At 39.0% G+C, this 20638-nt stretch overlaps 1 protein-coding gene across 1 annotated transcript in view; it reads right to left on the reverse strand.

Annotated features, from left to right (window-relative positions):
* Positions 1-20638, reverse strand: part of LOC138323124 (zinc finger ZZ-type and EF-hand domain-containing protein 1-like) — a 72746-nt gene that overhangs the window by 17408 nt on the left and 34700 nt on the right. Inside the window, exons 39-61 of the mRNA XM_069267500.1 lie at positions 20289-20422; positions 19538-19626; positions 14060-14181; positions 13628-13707; positions 12560-12623; positions 11729-11802; positions 11029-11097; positions 10441-10517; positions 9946-10063; positions 9477-9658; positions 6266-6332; positions 5802-5865; positions 5252-5412; positions 4606-4802; positions 4124-4237; positions 3976-4019; positions 3360-3581; positions 2862-2989; positions 2495-2565; positions 2004-2085; positions 1585-1700; positions 924-1095; positions 463-594 (exon numbers count right to left, since the gene is read on the reverse strand). Coding sequence (XP_069123601.1) covers positions 463-594; positions 924-1095; positions 1585-1700; positions 2004-2085; positions 2495-2565; positions 2862-2989; positions 3360-3581; positions 3976-4019; positions 4124-4237; positions 4606-4802; positions 5252-5412; positions 5802-5865; positions 6266-6332; positions 9477-9658; positions 9946-10063; positions 10441-10517; positions 11029-11097; positions 11729-11802; positions 12560-12623; positions 13628-13707; positions 14060-14181; positions 19538-19626; positions 20289-20422 — 2579 coding nt within the window. The remainder of the gene's footprint in view (positions 1-462; positions 595-923; positions 1096-1584; positions 1701-2003; positions 2086-2494; positions 2566-2861; positions 2990-3359; positions 3582-3975; positions 4020-4123; positions 4238-4605; positions 4803-5251; positions 5413-5801; positions 5866-6265; positions 6333-9476; positions 9659-9945; positions 10064-10440; positions 10518-11028; positions 11098-11728; positions 11803-12559; positions 12624-13627; positions 13708-14059; positions 14182-19537; positions 19627-20288; positions 20423-20638) is intronic.

The raw sequence follows: 20638 nt of genomic DNA on the forward strand, positions 1-20638 counted from the left end.
CGTGCTACTATTATGAAGACATAAACCGGTCACATGTGAGGGTGATGTACTAAACCCATTCTGGCCTGATTGTGAGGGCACTATAGCCTTATAACAATGTCTTGTAATGGGATAGTGCCCTCGCCTATGGCTTGAGAAATACTCCATCCCTTGACAATACTATGAGGCAATAGTGCCCTCACAACCAAGCTATATAAGATAAATAGCAACTGTGTTTTAATGGCTTGAAATAATTGGGAAACGTAATGTTTCTGATGAGAGGGCTGTCAAAATGAATATTCTGACTTTGGGCGACTTTTTAATGGTTGTTATTCGGGTTAAGGTATGGAGCGTGGTTATTGAGAGTGGGTATCTTAAAGTTGAACAGCGTCCGTAACTGAGAAAACTGGTCATTTAAAAGAAATGGTCAGTTATAAGAGTAGTCATTTATAGAAGGACAAGTGTCTATAGATAGAGGTTTACCGTGTGCCGTTTACGAGTCTTGATATCTATGATGAGGGTCTGATACTTGTCAGGGTAGTGTTTTAACACCACTCCTTTCTTCTTCTCCATATCCATGTGGTTATACTGTACAAGGGTACCAATAGTCAGTACCTACAAACAAAAAAGCTGTGTTAACGCAATATAGATTAACATTGTTAAACAAACATACTGATTAAGTAATAGACACTATGTAATGTTACCAACAATGTTCAACATGAAACACAATTCTTTGCATAAAATATGACAAGAGTTATCTATAAAATATCAGACGTAAAGGAAACAAAATGTCAAAATGTGTGTCAGCTTGGCAATAGAGGACAAAAAGAAGAGACAATGCTGGGAAGAAAGGACAAAAGTTTACACAATATCATGTCCTGAACCAATAAAAATATCCTGACACTTTCAAATATCTTATCAATAGATATGTGTATACGTCTTACTTCTGGAAATCCTGCCATTACAAACAGAGCGAATATGGATGGTAGATCTAGTAAGGCAGTCAGGGACTGCACACACGTAGTCAGGTGGTGGTGGATAACGGACCGCCAGTCAGATGAACTGTACAGGTTCTGAAGAATACGAGCCACGGAACAGGCCCACTCCAGTCCACACCTACACCGAAACAGATCATTGATTAATGTTCAATACAACGTGGGATTTGGTATACTTCCCAATCAGCACAGGTCTTTATGAACTATTAAAAAAATTGGTATTAATACATTACAATCGTTTAATAGCCATTTTTGAAAACTTGTGTAAAGTGACCTGGTTACCATGGCAGCCAAACTTTTTGCAAAATATGCATGCACATCTATACATGATCCCTATTTATATTGCTGCAAAGTTTCAATGAAATTGATTTGTTAGTTTAGAGGAATTAGCTGGACAAGATGTTCTAGACAGACAGACAAACTGATTGCAGTACACCAATCTGACAAGATGTTCTAGACAGACAGACAAACTGATCACAGTACACCAATCTAATTTCATTGTGAGGGGTATAAAGAATTTGTAGTTGTAAATGAAGTAGTTGTGGGATAAAACTTAATTGATTCAGTAGTGTAAAAGCCATTTGACAGTATTTTGATACGGATCACCTACTTTTCTAGACAATCAGCACCAAAGGAGAAGAGGTATTCGATAGTCCTCTGACCCTCTATGTAGTTGTCTAGTTTTGTGATGGCACCTTGGGTACTCTTAACCGATTCATCCGCAACCTGTATATAGAAATAGCAGTAAAATTCATATTATTGATAATTTGGCAATACATATTTCAGATATTTTTTATTATCTTTTTGAAAAATAAATGCATCATAAATACAAATTAATTATATTCCAATTTAAAAAGTTGAAAAAAACCCACTCACATCTGAAAATATTCTTGATATGATATAAAGATTGTGTCTAAATTTTCTTTTTTATTAAGCCGGTAGAGTAGAACCAGATCAGGTCTGCAATGTAAAGCAATCTCAATAACAATACTACTGCGCATTAACAAAGGCCTGTGTCCAGATGCCTACCTTGGGTGGACATTTGGTCAGCAGTGGTCCGAGAAGTCCCATGGCCAGATGTCGAGTGTTCACCTCATGTCCACTCTCACCTCTGTAGGTCAAAGTTATACATAAACGAGTTAATATTACAAATCTAAGTTCACTATTGTGTATCCCACAGAACTGCAAGTGTTTTTTTTTTTAATGAGGTCAAAGGTCAAAAAGTGTCACAATTACGAATATCATTTCACCAAGGTGGACCCACAAACCAAGTATGAAGTTTTCTGTGCCTTATACCTAATTACCATTGTGTACAAGGTATATCATGAAATTGATGAATTTGATATCATCAAATTTTATGCTTTTCAAGTCCATTCAATGTGGTTTCCTTAAATCTTTATGTCGACAAAAGTTTGATGGTTGCCTTTGTCTTAGATTAAAATCAGACCCTATATGATCTCTGACCTCTATGATGATTCTGTGTTAATTTTTCTAAGACAAACATAACTATATCTACTTACTTGGCAATCTTAAACAACAGATGTATGAACTGGTCTGTGGTGAAGTTATATGTTACACCAGTCGACAAGATCTGTAATAAATCAGAATAGATCTGTTATGTAACAGACTCTTGAATATAAAATCAGTTGACACGATAACTAGTAACTATATATAATGTATCATATTATACTTGAATATAAAATCAGTTTACACGATAACTAGTAACTATATCTAATGTACTGTATTATACTTGAATATAAAATCAGTTTATACGATAACTAGTAACAATACATAATGTACTGTATTATACTACAGTAAAAGTACAGAAGGATTATGTACCACCATTTTGATACAATCTGATGTCATATAGACCCGGTTTTAACCAACCTTGTGATCCTGTGGGATCATGGCCCCTAGGAGTCCCATGATCCTCTCCTGTGAGTGGATGGCGAAGGCTTGTTCCTGTCGCGTCTCTAGACACAGTAGCCCACCCTGTAATACTTCCTTGGTACTGTCTGGCAATACAACAACAATTTTACACATAAGTTCTAACAGGATCCTAGACATGTACAGAAAATTCTCATAACGCATGCAATTCTTTTTTTTTATTTGTTGGGGAGAGAGGGTGTCGTCCGCACCTTAAGCGTTTTCTTGGTTGTTGTGCTCTACACAGGTAAATACAAAAAGGAGAGAGGTTTGGAGAGTATGAAGGGGGTTTAGGGTAGAGGTTTGGAGAGTATGAAGGGGGTTTAGGGTAGAGGTTTGGAGAGTATGAAGGGGGTTTAAGGAAGAGGTTTCGAGAGCATGAAGGGGGTTTAGGGTAGGGATTTGGAGAGTATGAAGGGGGTTTAGGGGTGAGGGTAGGGGGTGGATGAAGAAACTTACCTTCTGCGTCGTCTGGGACCTGTTGTAGACAATGTGTCACAATATCTATACACTCCTGCTGTAGATTGGCAGCCAGTTTGACATAGTCGCTGTCCACCATACTACTGGGGCTGTCTGTGTGGATAATGTCCCCAGTGGAGAGGGCCAGCACGGTAAACAACAGCCAAACATGTTGGTGAATGTACGCTTGGATCAGGGAGTCAGAGTCTTGTGACGGCCGCACTGAAAACATGGTAAAAATCAGAGATAATCAATAGTGTATTATAAATACTGCAGATTTATCAGGTTGGAGTTGGAGACACTAAATAGTGATAGGGTATAGGTTGGAAATCTGTTAAAAACATAATGGTGATTTATTACACAATATATCTACCGGACTAGTATATATTTTTTAGACACAACCATTATATTATACAAGGTGGAGAAAATGACCTTGTATGTGCATATCAGAGATTCCAAATACAGATTGATCATTTCTAACACGTTTAATATACATGTTTCTAAATTGACTTTGACATAAAACTGATAAATGCTTCACTATGTACAAGTATTATATAAACATCTGAATTTTTTGTGTTCCGTATTTTCTGGAGTATAAGCTGCTATCGGTACTTACATTTGATCATAGGAAACTTTGTGATGTCATGACTGGACAAATGCCTACAATAACAACACCCAACGTTAGCAATAATCTATAAAAAGTATCGTCACAAATTTATTATTACAGAAAATTTTATCTGTTAGTGTAGAATTACAATACTTACTCCGCGGGAAATTTGCCCTTGGTATGACAACCCAGACAGAGGTCAAAGTCATCACATTCGTTACAATGGATCCTGGTACCAACAATGAAGGCCTGACACTTGTTACATTTATATCTGTAGAAAAAAGTCAAAATACACTTACAATTTCATACAAATATGATTGATAAGTGTGATTTTTTTAAATTAAGGTAATATGTGTTTACTAGGTACATAAAACTAAAGGACTCGGTGGTTATTTTTATGTGAAGAATTTGGTATCTTTATATTTCAGTGTGACTCGGTAGTTACAGGTAGTTCTATGTGAAGAATTGGTATCTGTATATTTCAGTGTTTTGTAAATACATGATATCCTGATTAGTGTAATGTGGTGACTTGAAGTGTTAGTTATATGAGTATTTCCCTGATATCTTAACTGAAGACTTTGTATCCTGATATATGCTACTGTTATGTACAGACTTGGTTAACCACATGCTAAGACGTACACTAAATGGACCATGTCGTGATCGTCAGAGTGATCTCCCTCTGGCTTCACTCCCCCGGCGTAACATGTAGCACACAAGTCCATATCTACACATTGTAGACAGCGATACCGTCGACCAGGGAGGGTAACAGAACAGCCGTCACAGCTCACCTCAACGTCTAACATATCACAAAATCGTGCAACAAACATCTGTACAGCCTGCAATGTCAAGGTCAAACTATCATAACTACACAAGACACCAAGGACAACATGCAAACACCTGTACAGCCGGGGCCTAGTCTGCATATCAATGTCAAATATACTGTATTCAAATCTAGGATGACATCAGTTTCTGAGATCAGTTTAAATTGCGAGTCGTATGATATTCTTCATCAATAAATAATGTATGTTCTCTCTGATAAAAATCTCGGTTTAGTTTACTGAGTAAGACACCTTAGAAATGAAGGCATAGGATTAAATCTATTAGATTATTGGATTCCAAGCAACAATTAATAAGTATGAAATCAACATATCTAATTTGACTTTAAAAACATATCATGCATTGTGATTGAACTATAGACTACTAATAATGCTCTCTAAATTGTTTATTTGTATCAATGGTCTAACTTGTTCCAGGAGTGTATCTAGCCAGACAGTAAGCTGCCTACCTTTCTGTCCTCTCGAGATCCATGGTCCATTTTGTTGCCACTGTACCACCGATCAAAACCACTCTCACACTCCTCAAACCATGACATACACTGCTCACAACAGCGAATATCTTTCTCGTCTTCCTCCTGGCTAAGAGTACAGTCTCGCATCTTCACAGTTTCTGTTGACACAGAACCATTTATAACTTGACAATTACCACACCTTGATTAGTACAAACACCAATCTACCAAACTGCATAGATTAAAGCAACAAATTAAGGCTATTCAGTCAATTTCGGGTACTATAGTGGCCGAGTGGTTAAGATGTCCTGACATATTATCACAAGCCCTCCACCTCTGGGTTATGAGTTTGTCTCATGTGGGGCAGTTTCCAGGTACTGATTGCTGGTTGGTATTTTTTCTCTGAGTACTCCACCATCTAAACCTGGCATATCCTTAAATGACTGACTGTTAAGATATTACACTAATCAAACCAAATCGATAATTCATTTTATATCCAGTAAACATTTATAATGACTTGTTTTAACAATAGAGTACAAGAATGTTTTACCTTTCGCCACACTCAGAAACAGGGCCGGCAGTTTGACCTCAGTGACAAACAACAGGTCATAGGGCTGAAACACAACATAATACAGCTTTAATATAAACCAAACTGGATTTTCTTTACAAAACGTGATCCCCTGCAAAGAATTCTAGATCTTCAGATGCTCATGCTCGTTGGGTAAAACAGTATAACGTGTCTAGACTGAATGTCATCTGGGCCAGCATATTTGGCTGGTACAGGAAGATTTCCGCACTACATATGTTTCAATTAACATACCTGTAATTAAAAATGGAAATTTCAAAAACAAACAGCTGATACTGACAAGACTAGGGTCAGTCTTGACAGGCTACACTGTATCGAGGTGTTGGCAATGGTGAAAAATACATCAATCAAACATATCTTCTTTGTAATATTGTAATTTACTGCATGAGATTCAAAATTGAGAGAAAAAGACCCTTCCATTGACCTACCTGCCATTCTATGTCCAACAGATGTAGTAAGCAGGCTTGTACATATTCATACGCTGGGGCTATTTTCCTATAATTTAAACAAAAACATTACTATATTAGAATTAATTGTTTAATTAGCCAAGATTATAAGAAAACTAGAAGTGTCTTTAAGACAAATGCCATATATAGCAAAGCAGGAAGGGACAGAACAGAATAGGATGGACTTATGTAACACTAAATTTATGCTCTCAATTTTCATAGTAAGGGATATAATTATCTGTGCATATCCATCTTAGAAAACTCCAAATGCATTTCATTAGGTGGTGCTGTACAAATTCAGTATAGCTTGTACAAATCAGACAAGAGATCCCAGAGGGATCTTGGCGCCCACCAAAGAATGATCTATGTCTGACAACAGAAAGAGGGATCTTTTCCCTGCTTTTCAAACTTTTACTACATACTATATATTAAACTTGAGAAAGATCCTTTCAGTACTTTCTGACATATATAGCAGAAACAAACTTCAATTATCAAAATCCAAGATGGCTACCTGTCGATCATCTTGCTGACCGATAAGTCCGAAAATGCACTAGACCCCTTCAGGAACCTGCACATGAAATTTGAGAAAAAAACCTTCATTACTTTCTGAGAAATAGCGGTAACAAACTTTAACTATCAACAACCAAGATGGCCGCCCTTCGGCCATCTTGTTGACCGATCTGTCCCAAAATGCAATATGCACAACTAGGGTCCTAGGGGAACCGACATATGAAATTCAGTACTTTCTGGGAAATAGCGTTAACAAACTTTAACTATCAAAATCCAAGATGGCCGCCAGTGGACTATCTTGTTGACAGATTGATCCCAAAATGCAATATGCACAACAAGGGCCCTAGGAGAACCTACATATGAAATTTGAGAAAGATCCCTTCACAACTTTCTGAGAAATAGCGGTAACAAACTTAAACTATCTAAATCCAAGATGGCCGCCAGTCGGCCATCTTGTTGACAGATTGGTCCCAAAATGCAATATGCACAACTAGGGCCCTAGGGGAACGTACATGTGAAATTTGAGAAAGATCCCTTCACAGCTTTCTGAGAAATAGCGGTAACAAACTTTAACTATCAAAATCCAAGATGGCCGCCAGTCGGCCATCTTGTTGACCGATTGGTCCCAAAATGCAATATGCACAACTAGGGCCCTAGGGGAACCTACATGTGAAATTTGAGAAAGATCCCTTCAGTACTTTCTGGGAAATAGCGGTAACAAACTTTAACTATCAAAATCCAAGATGGCCGCCAGTCGGCCATCTTGTTGGCCGATTGGTCCCAAAATGCAATATGCACAACTAGGGCCCTAGGGGAACCTACATGTGAAATTTGAGAAAGATCCCTTCAGTACTTTCTGGGAAATAGCGGTAACAAACTTTAACTATCAAAATCCAAGATGGCCGCCAGTCGGCCATCTTGTTGGCCGAATGGTCCCAAAATGCAATATGCACAACTAAGGCCCTAGGGAACCTACATGTGAAATTTGAGAAAGATCCCTTCACAGCTTTCTGAAAAATAGTGGTAACAAACTTTAACTATCAAAATCCAAGATGGCCGCCAGTCGGCCATCTTGTTGACCGATTGGTCCCAAAATGCAATATGCACAACTAGGGCCCTAGGGGAACCTACATGTGAAATTTGAGAAAGATCCCTTCACAGCTTTCTGAGAAATAGCGGTAACAAACTTTAACTATCAAAATCCAAGATGGCCGCCAGTCGGCCATCTTGTTGGCCGATTGGTCCCAAAATGCAATATGCACAACTAGGGCCCTAGGGGAACCTACATGTGAAATTTGAGAAAGATCCCTTCAGTACTTTCTGGGAAATAGCGGTAACAAACTTTAACTATCAAAATCCAAGATGGCCGCCAGTCGGCCATCTTGTTGACCGATTGGTCCCAAAATGCAATATGCACAACTAGGGCCCTAGGGGAACCTACATGTGAAATTTGAGAAAGATCCCTTCACAACTTTCTGAGAAATAGCGGTAACAAACTTAAACTATCAAAATCCAAGATGGCCGCCAGTCGGCCATCTTGTGGACCGATTGGTCCCAAAATGCAATATGCACAACTAGGGCCCTAGGGAAACCTACATGTGAAATTTGAGAAAGATCCCTTCACAGCTTTCTGAGAAATAGCCGTAAACAAACTTAAACTATCAAAATCCAAGATGGCCGCCAGTCGGCCATCTTGTTGACAGATTGGTCCCCAAAATGCAATATGCACAACTAGGGCCCTAGGGGAACCTACATGTGAAATTTGAGAAAGATCCCTTCACAACTTTCTGAGAAATAGCGGTAACAAACTTTAACTATCAAAATCCAAGATGGCCGCCAGTCGGCCATCTTGTTGACCGATTGGTCCCAAAATGCAATATGCACAACTAGGGCCCTAGGGGAACCTACATGTGAAATTTGAGAAAGATTCCTTCACAACTTTCTGAAAAATAGCGGTAACAAATTTTAACTATCAAAATCCAAGATGGCCGCCAGTCGGCCATCTTGTTGACCGATTGGTCCCAAAATGCAATATGCACAACTAGGCCCTAGGGGAACGTACATGTGAAATTTGAGAAAGATCCCTTCACAACTTTCTGAGAAATAGCGGTAACAAACTTAAACTATCAAAATCCAAGATGGCCGCCAGTCGGCCATCTTGTTGACAGATTGGTCCCAAAATGCAATATGCACAACTAGGGCCCTAGGGGAACCTACATGTGAAATTTGAGAAAGATCCCTTCACAACTTTCTGAGAAATAGCGGTAACAAACTTTAACTATCAAAATCCAAGATGGCCGCCAGTCGGCCATCTTGTTGACCGATTGGTCCCAAAATGCAATATGCACAACTAGGGCCCTAGGGGAACCTACATGTGAAATTTGAGAAAGATTCCTTCAGTACTTTGTGAGAAATAGCGGTAACAAGAATTGTTAACGGACGGACGGACGGACGGACGGAAGGACGGACGGAAGGACGGACGGAAGGACGGACGGAAGGACGGACGGAAGGACGGAAGGACGGACGGCGAAACGGACGACGGACCACGGACGAAAGGGGATTTGAATAGCCCACCATCTGATGATGGTGGGCGAAAAAGCAACACACAGTATGCTATGACAGATTTAGAAACCAATAAAGTGTACTTTTCTATAAAGATACCAATCTTAGTGTTACTTCTTACTTGTTGAGATCATGGCGATGCATTCTGTGGAATGGTTCTGTAAGTCTGCGTACCAACAGGTAGTAGGCCTGTCGGACACGCGCCTCCTGTTGTAAGCCACAGCCGTCCAGACTGTCAGCGTAGTGCTTTGTAAAACCGTCTTGGTAGGAGAGTATCTCCTGTAGGAATAGTACCACTGGAATCTGGAAAGAAAATATATTTTCATCACAACTTAAGAATTTTTATGCATAATAAATGAAGACAACTTCTCCGATATCTAGAACAAAGGCCTCTAGTACATGCCTATACTCTGGCTTTGACCAATAGAAGCTTTAACTGTAGAGGTTTAACCAAACATTACACTGAGCCTAAAACACAAATGACAAGAGAAAAAATACTTTAACTGTATAATATATGGTATTGAAACAATAAAGCTTTTATGACAGGGGTTACGGTTCTAAAACAGTCTTAATGTTTGTACAGCTCTGACCTGGAAGGGGTGGCCAGCCTCTGTACACTGGTGCATCATTATGAACTCGGCCACAAACAAGTAAATGTCCGACACTGCCTTGGCATGCTGGGAACGTTCATGTAAGATGTGATTCACTCTGAAATACAAAGTTTTAGTTTAGTGTAAGATACTATTAACTCTGAGATAGGATGCTTTATTTAAATAATTACATCATGTCCTGGTTTCTTATGTCCCGATTTCTTTAAAGTGCCAACTTGAGTCAAACCTCAATCCATCTTGTTACCTTAATAAGAAGATATATTGCCTTGGTCAGATTATATATTCTGTTGTTTATCAACTGGCTCATTCACTGAAGACTCAATTGTAATCCCCCAAAACTAATTATAAAATTTAAGGATGAATGAGAAAACATTTAGAAATGTAAACAGCATTTACAGATTTGCTCTGTAACCGTTCCGTACATTGTTTGTAACATGATACCTTTATTGAATGCGACATAAAGAGTAGTGTTACCTGTCTGTGGTCCAGGCTGGATCCTGTACAAACTCCAGGACGAGTCGAAATGACGGGTATTTATCAGAGCCGTCCAGCTTTCAACAAAACAGTACATTCTTACTTTGTTTTAATAGCTTCAAAATTACTGCAAATGACCGCTTTTGGCCACATTAAAATTTAGCCCAAAATTGATTTGGAACATTCAGGTTAGCTCTGCAATCCAATTTGTGCATTTGTAGGATTTTGCTAGATTAATAGTATACAGAGAATGTAAGTAGAGAAATTGTATCTTAGTGCAAGTGTTTTGTGATGAATAAGATTAATACCATTTAAATATGCATATTTTTAGCACAGCTCTGCTTTTTGTTTTTATAAGTGACTGTTGAATAAAACAAAATTACACAACAAACATCTCCCCATGCGATGAAGTATGAAGAATGAAGTGAAAGAGACATTTAATATGGAGATAGAATTTCTACATTCTACTGAACACTGGTCAAGTGACTGAGTGACTGGTCAAGCCTGATACACTCTGTATACATAGTGACACTCAGTGCAGGTTGTCGGTAATGAAATGATCTTCAGTATTAACAGTAATCTACATACCCCTTTCAGCATTTTTTCTGACTTGCGATTGGAGAGCTTCTTCCATTGCTTTGTCACTTTGGACCTCAACTGTTAACATACCAAAAACAATGTTTAAAGCACAGTGTGATTTAATAGTCACTGATACAATTCATGTTAAGGCCAAAAAAAAATTAATTCTTATAAAATCGAGACCGCCGCATCGAACGCACCCCAAATTTCCATTCGAACTCGCCCGAAATTTTCATTCGAATACGTACCCGGAAATTGGCTCCAATTTTAGTGTGCACCTTTCATTTCCGGTAAAAAATGGCTGCCGATGTCAGCATTTGCTCAAAACGGAATGTTTTCCTCCCAGGATTATGTATTTTCAACTGGTTTTCTTTGGATATAGTGACGATTGAGATATTTAAAAGCTGTTCTTAAAGACTGAGTAAGAATTTACATTTTCTACACGTGTTTTCATTGATTTTCATGTGATTCAAGTGAGAAAAAAATAAAATGTTATCTGCCGCATTTGTTTTCAGAGAAATAAAAAATAAAAAATATTCCCGCCGCCCGCACTGACTCTTTAAAAAAGTGGCCTGAGAAACTAACAATCAATTTTTTTGGCCTAAGGTATCCCTACCATTTGCTGTCCAACATAGTGAAAACAATTGATTCTGAAGCATACCGGGTAAACAATAAAAAAGTTTAAGAAGTTCCATGTCATCCCACCTACCTCATTTTTGAGCTGGACTTTGGTAAGACCAGCAAACTTGAGCAGGAATAACGCCTTGTCTCTACACAAAGTTCCTATAACATGAAATACATTTTTATGAAAAAACAATTCTTTTAAATTGACTTCTACAGCAAGTGAGCTGAACACTTCAGTTACAAAAAACATTTAAACCAATTATTATTGTAAAGAAAGTGTCAGCGCTGACAGAAATAAAAGTGTCAGTACTGACAGAAATAAAAGCTTCAATTAATCTAGAGCTGATGTATAAGAGTGTTTTACCTTTGTTTTAATGGGTATAATTTTACAGAAGACTTTATAGTTTGACTATGAAATCAGTGGGTATAACTTTATAAAAGATATAGTTTGACTATGAAATCAGTGGGTATAATTTTATAGAAGATATAGTTTGACTATGAAATCAGTGGGTATAACTTTATAGAAGATATAGTTTGACTATGAAATCAGTGGGTATAACTTTATAGAAGATATAGTTTGACTATGAAATAAGTGGGTATAACTTTATAGAAGATATAGTTTGACTATGAAATCAGTGGGTATAACTTTATAGAAGATATAGTTTGACTATGAAATCAGTGGGTATAACCTTATAGAAGATATAGTTTGACTATGAAATAAGTGGGTATAACTTTATAGAAGATATAGTTTGACTATGAAATCAGTGGGTATAACCTTATAGAAGATATAGTTTGACTATGAAATCAGTGGGTATAACCTTATAGAAGATATAGTTTGATACATGCTATGAAATCAATGGTTATAACCTTATAGAAAATTTAATGTAATTTATGCTATGAAATTGGACAACTTTACCTGGGTCGTCTGCATCCTCATTCTTCTTCTCATTGACAGTAACAGCACGCTGGCGTAAAGCAATCTAAAGGAAACAGAAAACTATTTATAACTGTTGTTCCGTATTCCAAAATTATTAATGAAGAGAGCACCATCACCTGCTATATATAAGAACAGATATTACATGAACAGTATTGAACACAGAGTACTTGACCAGGGGGACACCCGAACTTCCATCATTGTTTTTCAAAATTTCTGTTCCTAAGAAAATAAAAGTTCTGGAATACCGTTTACCGTATTTTCCGGAGTATAAGCCGCTACTTTTTTCCCTGAAAATCGGTAGTGGGGCTTAAACATCAGTGCGGCTTATCCATGGACGAAAACCAAAATCTGCCCATGTTTTTGCATGCTTACGTCGTGATTCACATGTGAAAATCGTTAGTTTTACTCGCCAGTTTTGTTAAGTTATACATCGACCAAATCACTGTAAAAAGTGTTTAAAAGATAAAATATGCAATGAAAATATATTAAAGATGAAAATAATTACGTATCAGATGCATGTTCATTCGTAAAATTGTTTAATTCACGGCAAATCGGCCGACTGAAGCATGGTTGTTTCCAGTATTTTTTGCGATTTCTTGGGACATTGCTGTGATCGTGAAAATTTGACTCATGAAATATTGAGAAATGGTTAAATCATAAACCCTGAAAATCAAATCACAAAAATTTGAAACCACTTTAATTTGATTTTATCTTTTTTTAATAAAAATTGCAGTACTGCTAAAAATAATTTTGAGCTTTTATTTGAACTTGTAAAAAATAAAACCTATGCGTTAAAAGCATTGTAATTCTCAAAATGTTGGTAGTTTTTGGTGCTGAATAAAATATTAAAAGCTCTTCTTGATTTGTGAATATGAAAAATATGGCCCATATAACTTTAAACTAAATCTGAACTTACACAATGCATTACAATGTGACAATTACCAGGTAGACACTAATTTCCTAAATGATGTAAATTCAAACATTTATATCATGAGACTTCTCAGTGTTTACCCTATTACCACAGTAAGATACAGGATTGTAACTGACCAGCTGTGTCCGGAGTGTCTCGGCAGATGCGTAGGCCTGTATTATACCATCGCTGATCACAGCTTCTCCATCAGCTTTTACTGTAAACATCAGAATTACATGTTATCAAAATAAATGCAAATTATAGACACATAACACATACAAGTCATGGTAAACGTCATCATCGCTGATCACATCTTTAATATTAACTTCAATTAAAAGCATCAGAATTACATGTTATCATAACAGCCCTTTAGTCATGGACAATATTACAAAGATACATAATGGTTTTACACTCTGGATGTATAGATGAACATGTTACCATTGAAGCTAGGGTTTATGTCAAGCACATAAACCAGACATATAAAAAATGTTTTTACAAGAACTGGATAAATCTGAAGACATAATAATTAATCACTAACCAAAAGTCTGGTGAATGTATGACTGACTTACCATATTTATTGAGATCTTCCCTTAACTGTTGCGTGTGCCATACCAAAGCAGCAAATACTGCCACAACGGCGGATTCCACAGCATCTCCACCAACCTGTAGGCACTTACAGCTCTCCTTACACCTGGCACACACAACATACATGTACATCATTTATTAATGGGAACTCTCCTTACACCTGGCACACACAACATACATGTACATCATTTATTAATGGGAACTCTCCTTACACCTGGCACACACAACATACATGTATATCATTTATTAATGGGAACTCTCCTTACACCTGGCACACACAACATACATGTACATCATTTATTAATGGGAACTCTCCTTACACCTGGCACAACTACATGTACATCATTTATTAATGGGAACTCTCCTTACACCTGGCACACACACAACATACATGTACATTATTTATTAATGGTAAACTCTCCTTACACCTGGCACACACAACATACATGAAGATCATTGATTAATGGAACATCTCCTTACACCTGGCACACACAACATACATGTACATCATTTATCAATGAGAACTCATACTACATTGTACTTGGTGTCTAACTTCAATCCTAAATATTCTGTCAAACAGAAGAAACTCTTACAACTTGATGTTTAAATTCAAGTCTAAATATTCTGTCAAACAGAAGAAGAAACTTTTACAACTTGGTGTCTAACTTCAATCCTAAATATTCTGTCAAACAGAAGAAACTCTTACAACTTGATGTTTAAGTCCACCCCTAAATATTCTGTCAGCACGATCTAGTTTATGTTACATGTGTTTTATGTCGGACGTGAGGTTTGGAAGCACATGTGCTGCAAACAATATTGGCTGTCGTACAATACAGTATATAGACCAACTCCTGTAGATTAAATGAGTATGGTTTTCAATGAAACAAGAGGCCCAGAGGGCCTGTATCGCTCACCTGGTTTGTAATGCCAAATAATTTTCTGAATACAGGTTCATTGTTTCTTTTCTAAAGGAATTTTAATATTAACCTCTAAATCCCCTATTGGGCCCCACCCCTCCTGCCCCCTGGGGGTCAGAGCCAAAATTTATACAAGTTCTGTTCCCCTTCCACAAAGGATGTTTCTGGCCAAATTTGGTTACAATCTATGCAGAACTCTATGAGAAGTAGCGATTTAAAGGATTTACCTCTATTTCCCCTATTGGGCCCCACCTCTCCTACCCCCAGGGGATCAGAGCCAAAATTTATACAAGTTCTGTTCCTCTTTCCCCAAGGATGTTTGTGGCCAAATTTGGTTACAATCCATGCAGAACTCTAGGACAAGTAGCGATTGATAGAATTTACCTCTATTTCCCCTATTGGGCCCCGCCCCTCCTGCCCTCTGAGGGTCAGAGCCAAAATTTATACAAGTTCTGTTCTCCTACCCCCAAGGATGTTTGTGGCCAAATTTAGTTACAATCCATACAAAACTCTAGGACAATTAAGTAGCAATTTATAGAATTTACCTATAATTCCCCTATTGGGCCCCGCCCCTCCTGCCCCGGGGACCAGAGCCAAAATTTATACAAACTCAGTTCTTATTCTCCCAAGGATATTTCTGGCCAAATTTGGTTACATTCCATGCAGAACTCTATGACTAGTAGCGAATTAAAGGATTTACCTCTATTTCCCCTATTGGGCCCCACCCCTCCAGCCCCGGGGGGGCCAGAGCCAAAATTTATACAAGTTCTGTTCCCATTCCCCCAAGGATGTTTCTGGCCAAATTTGGTTACAATCCATGCAGAACTCTACGACTAGTAGCGATTTAAAGGATTTACCTATATTTCCCCTATTGGGCCCCGCCCCTCCTGCCCCCAGGGTGTCAGAGCCAAAATTTTATACAAGTTTTGTTCCCCTTCCCCCAAGGATGTTTGTGGCCAAATTTTGTTACATTCCATTCAGAACTCTATGACAAGTAGCGATTTAAAGGATTTACCTATATTTCCCCTATTGGGCCCCGCCCCTCCTGCCCCCGGGGTGTCAGAGCCAAAATTTATACAAGTTCTGTTCCCCTTCCCCCAAGGATGTTTGTGGCCAAATTTGGTTACAATCCATGTAGAACTCTATGACAAGTAGCGATTTAAAGGATTTACCTCTATTTCCCTATTTGGCCCCGCCCCTCCTGCCCCCAGGGGTCAGAGCCAAAATTTATACAAGTACTGTTCCCCTTCCCCCAAGGATGTTTGTGGCCAAATTTTGTTACATTCCATTCAGAACTCTATGACAAGTAGCGATTTTTAAGGATTTACCTGTATTTCCCCTATTGGGCCCCGCCCCTCCTGCCCCCGGGGTGTCAGAGCCAAAATTTATACAAGTTCTGTTCTCCTTCCCCAAAGGATGTTTGTGGCCAAATTTGGTTACAATCCATGTAGAACTATATGACAAGTAGCGATTTAAAGGATTTACCTCTATTTCCCCTATTGGGCCCCGCCCCTCCTGCCCCCCGGGGTGTCAGAGCCAAAATTTATACAAGTTCTGTTCCCCCTCCCCCAAGGATGTTTGTGGCCAAATTTGGTTACAATCCATGCAGAACTCTATGACTAGTAGCGATTTAAAGGAAATGTTGACGGACAGACGGAGGGAGCGGACGACGGCGACGGACGAACGGACGGACGACGGACGGACGGACGGACGGACGACGGACGACGGACGACGGACGCCGCGCCATGACATAAGCTCACCGGCCCTTCGGGCCAGGTGAGCTAAAAAAAAAAAAAAAAAACAAAAAAAAACAAGAGGCCCAGAGGGCCTGTATCGCTCACCTGGTTTTTTGTTAGTAATTATCACAAGACTCTGACAATTAGAAAAATAAGCAAATTGACTCCCAAAGTTTAATTTTGAATCACAACCATACAATGATGCTATTGATAACCATTATGCTATCTAATACATAGGTTCAGAGACAAAAGTAATTTATATGAAAATAGTAGCCTAATTGACCTTTTGACCTCGCATCTATTGTCGTCTAAGGCCCCGGGGGTCAGCCCTACTATCATTTGTACAATTTCAAATCCCAGCCCTATAAGGATGCTACCATTGCATTATAAGTGCTCTTCCATTCTTAGTTGCAGAGAAGATGTTCGTTTATATGGAAATAGCTAAATTGACCCCTTTTGACCCCACCCTTCAGGCCCCGGGGGGTCAGCCCCATCATTTGCAAAATTTTGAATCCAAAACCCTATAAGGATGTAACCATTGCATTATGAGCGTAATCCCATGTTAAGTTGCAGAGAAAAAGTCATTTATATGGAAATTGACCACTTTTGACCCCGCCCCTCAGGCCCCCGGGGGGTTAGCCCTATCATTTGCACAATTTTGAATCCCCACACTATAAGGATACTACCATTGTATTATGGGTGCTATACCGTGCTTAGTTTCAGAGAAGAAGTCGTTTATATGGAAAGAGCCAAATTGGCCACTTTCGACCCCGCCCCTCAGGCCCCCTGGGGGTCAGCCCCATCATTTGCACAATTTTGAATCCCCACCCTATAAAGATGCTACCATTGCATTATGGGTGCTATACCATGCTTAGTTTCAGAGAAGAAGTCGTTTTATATGGAAATAGCCAAATTGGCCCCTTTTGACCCGCCCCTCAGGCCCCCTGGGGGTCAGCCCCATCATTTGTACAATTTTGAATCCCCATCCTATAAGGATGCTATCATTGCATTATGGGTGCTATCCCATGCTTGGTTTCAGAGAAGAAGTCGTTTATATGGAAATAGCCAAATTGAACCCTTTTGACCCCGCCCCTCAGGCCCCCCGGGGGGTCAGCCACATCATTTGTACAATTTTGAATCCCCAACCTATAAAGATACTACCATTGCATTATGAGTGCTATCTCATGCTTAGTTTCAGAGAAGAAGTCGTTTATATGGAAATAGCCAAATTGACCCATTTGACACCGCCCCTCAGGCCCCCGGGGGGTCAGCCCCATCATTTGTACAATTTTGAATCCCCACCCTATAAGGATGCTACCATTGCATTATTGGGTGCTATCCAATGCTTGGTTTCAGAGAAGAAGTCGTTTATATGGAAATAGCCAAATTGACCCCATTTGACCCCGCCCCTCAGGCCCCCGGGGGGTCAGCCACATCATTTGTACAATTTTTAATCCCTACCCTATAACGATACTACCATTGCATTATGAGTGCTATCTCATGCTTAGTTTCAGAGAAGAAGTCGTTTATATGGAAATAGCCAAATTGACCCCATTTGACCCCGCCCCTCAGGCCCCCGGGGGGTCAGCCCCATCATTTGTACAATTTTGAATCCCCACCCTATAAGGATGCTACCATTGCATTATGGGTGCTATCCCATGCTTGGTTTCAGAGAAGAAGTCGTTTATATGGAAATAGCCAAATTGACCCCATTTGACCCCGCCCCTCAGGCCCCCGGGGGGTCAGCCCCATCATTTGTACAATTTTGAATCCCCACCCTATAAGGATGCTACCATTGCATTATGGGTGCTATCCCATGCTTGGTTTCAGAGAAGAAGTCGTTTATATGGAAATAGCCAAATTGACCCCTTTTGCCCCCGCCTCTCAGGCCCCTGGGGGGTCAGCCCCATCATTTGTACAATTTTCAGTTAGTAGCCCATAAGGATGCTACCAGTCAAATTTTGTTGAAATCCGACCAGCGGTTATGGAGAAGAAGTCGATTGTTGACGGACGGACGGACGGACGGACGACGGCGACGGACGACGGACGACGGACGACGGACGACGGACGACGGACGCCGGACGCCACGGTATGGCATAAGCTCACCTTGGTCCTTCGGACCAGGTGAGCTAAAAACCAACAACATTACCATTCCAATTATTTTGGGCATTGTTCTGAGATTAAATAAATCTATTTCTTTAAAAAAATCACTGAAAGCCAACTCACAGAAATCTATTGTATGATATAGCTGTAGTCTGGTTTCGTAATTCATATGTTTAGTATTTTTGGATTACAATTCAGTCTTTTTCTCCATGATAATATATGTTTAGTATTTTTGGATTACAATTCAGTCTTTTTCTCCATGATAATATTTCAACACTTGTCAAAAACTAATTCACACTGACATCAGATTTGACTACGGTAATTACTGTACATACTGAACATAATCCTATAATATGTAAACTACTTCAGAAATAGCTAGGAATCCTGTAATGTATGGTATGTTACATTATCGTTGTTGCTTGTCGCTGCAGCTGTATATTACCTGTGGTAGGTTTTCACATGTGTATGACGTAACAGTGCCACCTGCCGGCACTGTTGAGATAACATTACCAACACTTTGACCAAGTTATCGAGAGTGTACCTAACAACACCGTGCCAAGCAATAGTGACAGCATGCTGATGTAGTAATCAACCGTAATTGTTCACAGTATTGTTGCTTCGGCAGTAAACTGTATGGTTAGCTTACATACATATTACATGATGTGTTTCTGTTACAGGCAAAGTTTCACAGGAAAGCTGTACATACTTATCTATTAATTTCTTTGGTAAATTTTCCTCTTTGTTGACAAGTTTCCATAAGAACTCCAGAACATGACCACCAGCGTCTTCTGTCACCTGATAGTAAACATATAGTTTATACTCGTTATTGTTATAAAGTTATCACTAAAAGCTGACCCCTCCATTTCATGACAAGGACATAGAGTCAACAGAGATATTCATTCATTTATTCCAAACTATTCCGTTATTGCATATTACAGAGTTAGCTCCCTTGCAGGTAGGTATCCATTGTGACATCATTATTTTGTGAGCACAATTCACGTCGTTTTCTCCGAAAATCATGACGTTACACTCGCAAACACGTGACGTCACAATCAATACCTACCCGCAAGTACAGATAACTCTGTAATATGCAAATGTAGAATACCTGTATTTTTTTGTCCGAGTCATTATAAATTGACAGATCACCGGCTGTCAATCAAACTGTCGGGATACCACAGATGACATTGCATTTTGCATTGTGTATGCTAAGACAATTGAAAAGGTTCGCATGCATATGCAAGCACGAGGTATGAATACATATTATCTGGTGATCGGTCAATATTTTTTAATTGCATGTGAATTTCCACTTTAATATACATTTTCCTGAGAAATATTCCCCCGAGAGATATTCCCCGAGAACTATTCCCTGAGAAATATTCCCCGAGAGATATTCCCTGAGATATTATCCCTGAGAGATATTCCCTGAGAACTATTCCCTGAGAGATATTCCCACTTACAAATTTTCCTGAGAGTGAGCGTTGTATTTTGCCCACCATGTAGCCTCCCCTAAACAGCGTGGTCCACAGCTCACTACGGAGGACGTCCTGCTCGGCTGACTCCTCAGCATTCACCAGAGGGTCCTTGTCTGAAACTGTTTAATAAAATAAAATATGTAGTTATTACATTACTGGCCTGTTCAGTCGTATCATACAACCATCATTTTACACTTGTGGCAATGTAATATAAAATTTTACTGGCCTAAAGGTTCGCTGCATAACAAATTATTGTACTTGTTTAATAAATTTGCTTCATACCCTTATTTATCAGGTGCAAATGAAATGAGACAAGTAATGGAAATAATTTAAGT

Source organism: Argopecten irradians, chromosome 5, assembly GCF_041381155.1.
Source record: "Argopecten irradians isolate NY chromosome 5, Ai_NY, whole genome shotgun sequence".
NCBI lineage: Eukaryota > Metazoa > Mollusca > Bivalvia > Pectinida > Pectinidae > Argopecten > Argopecten irradians.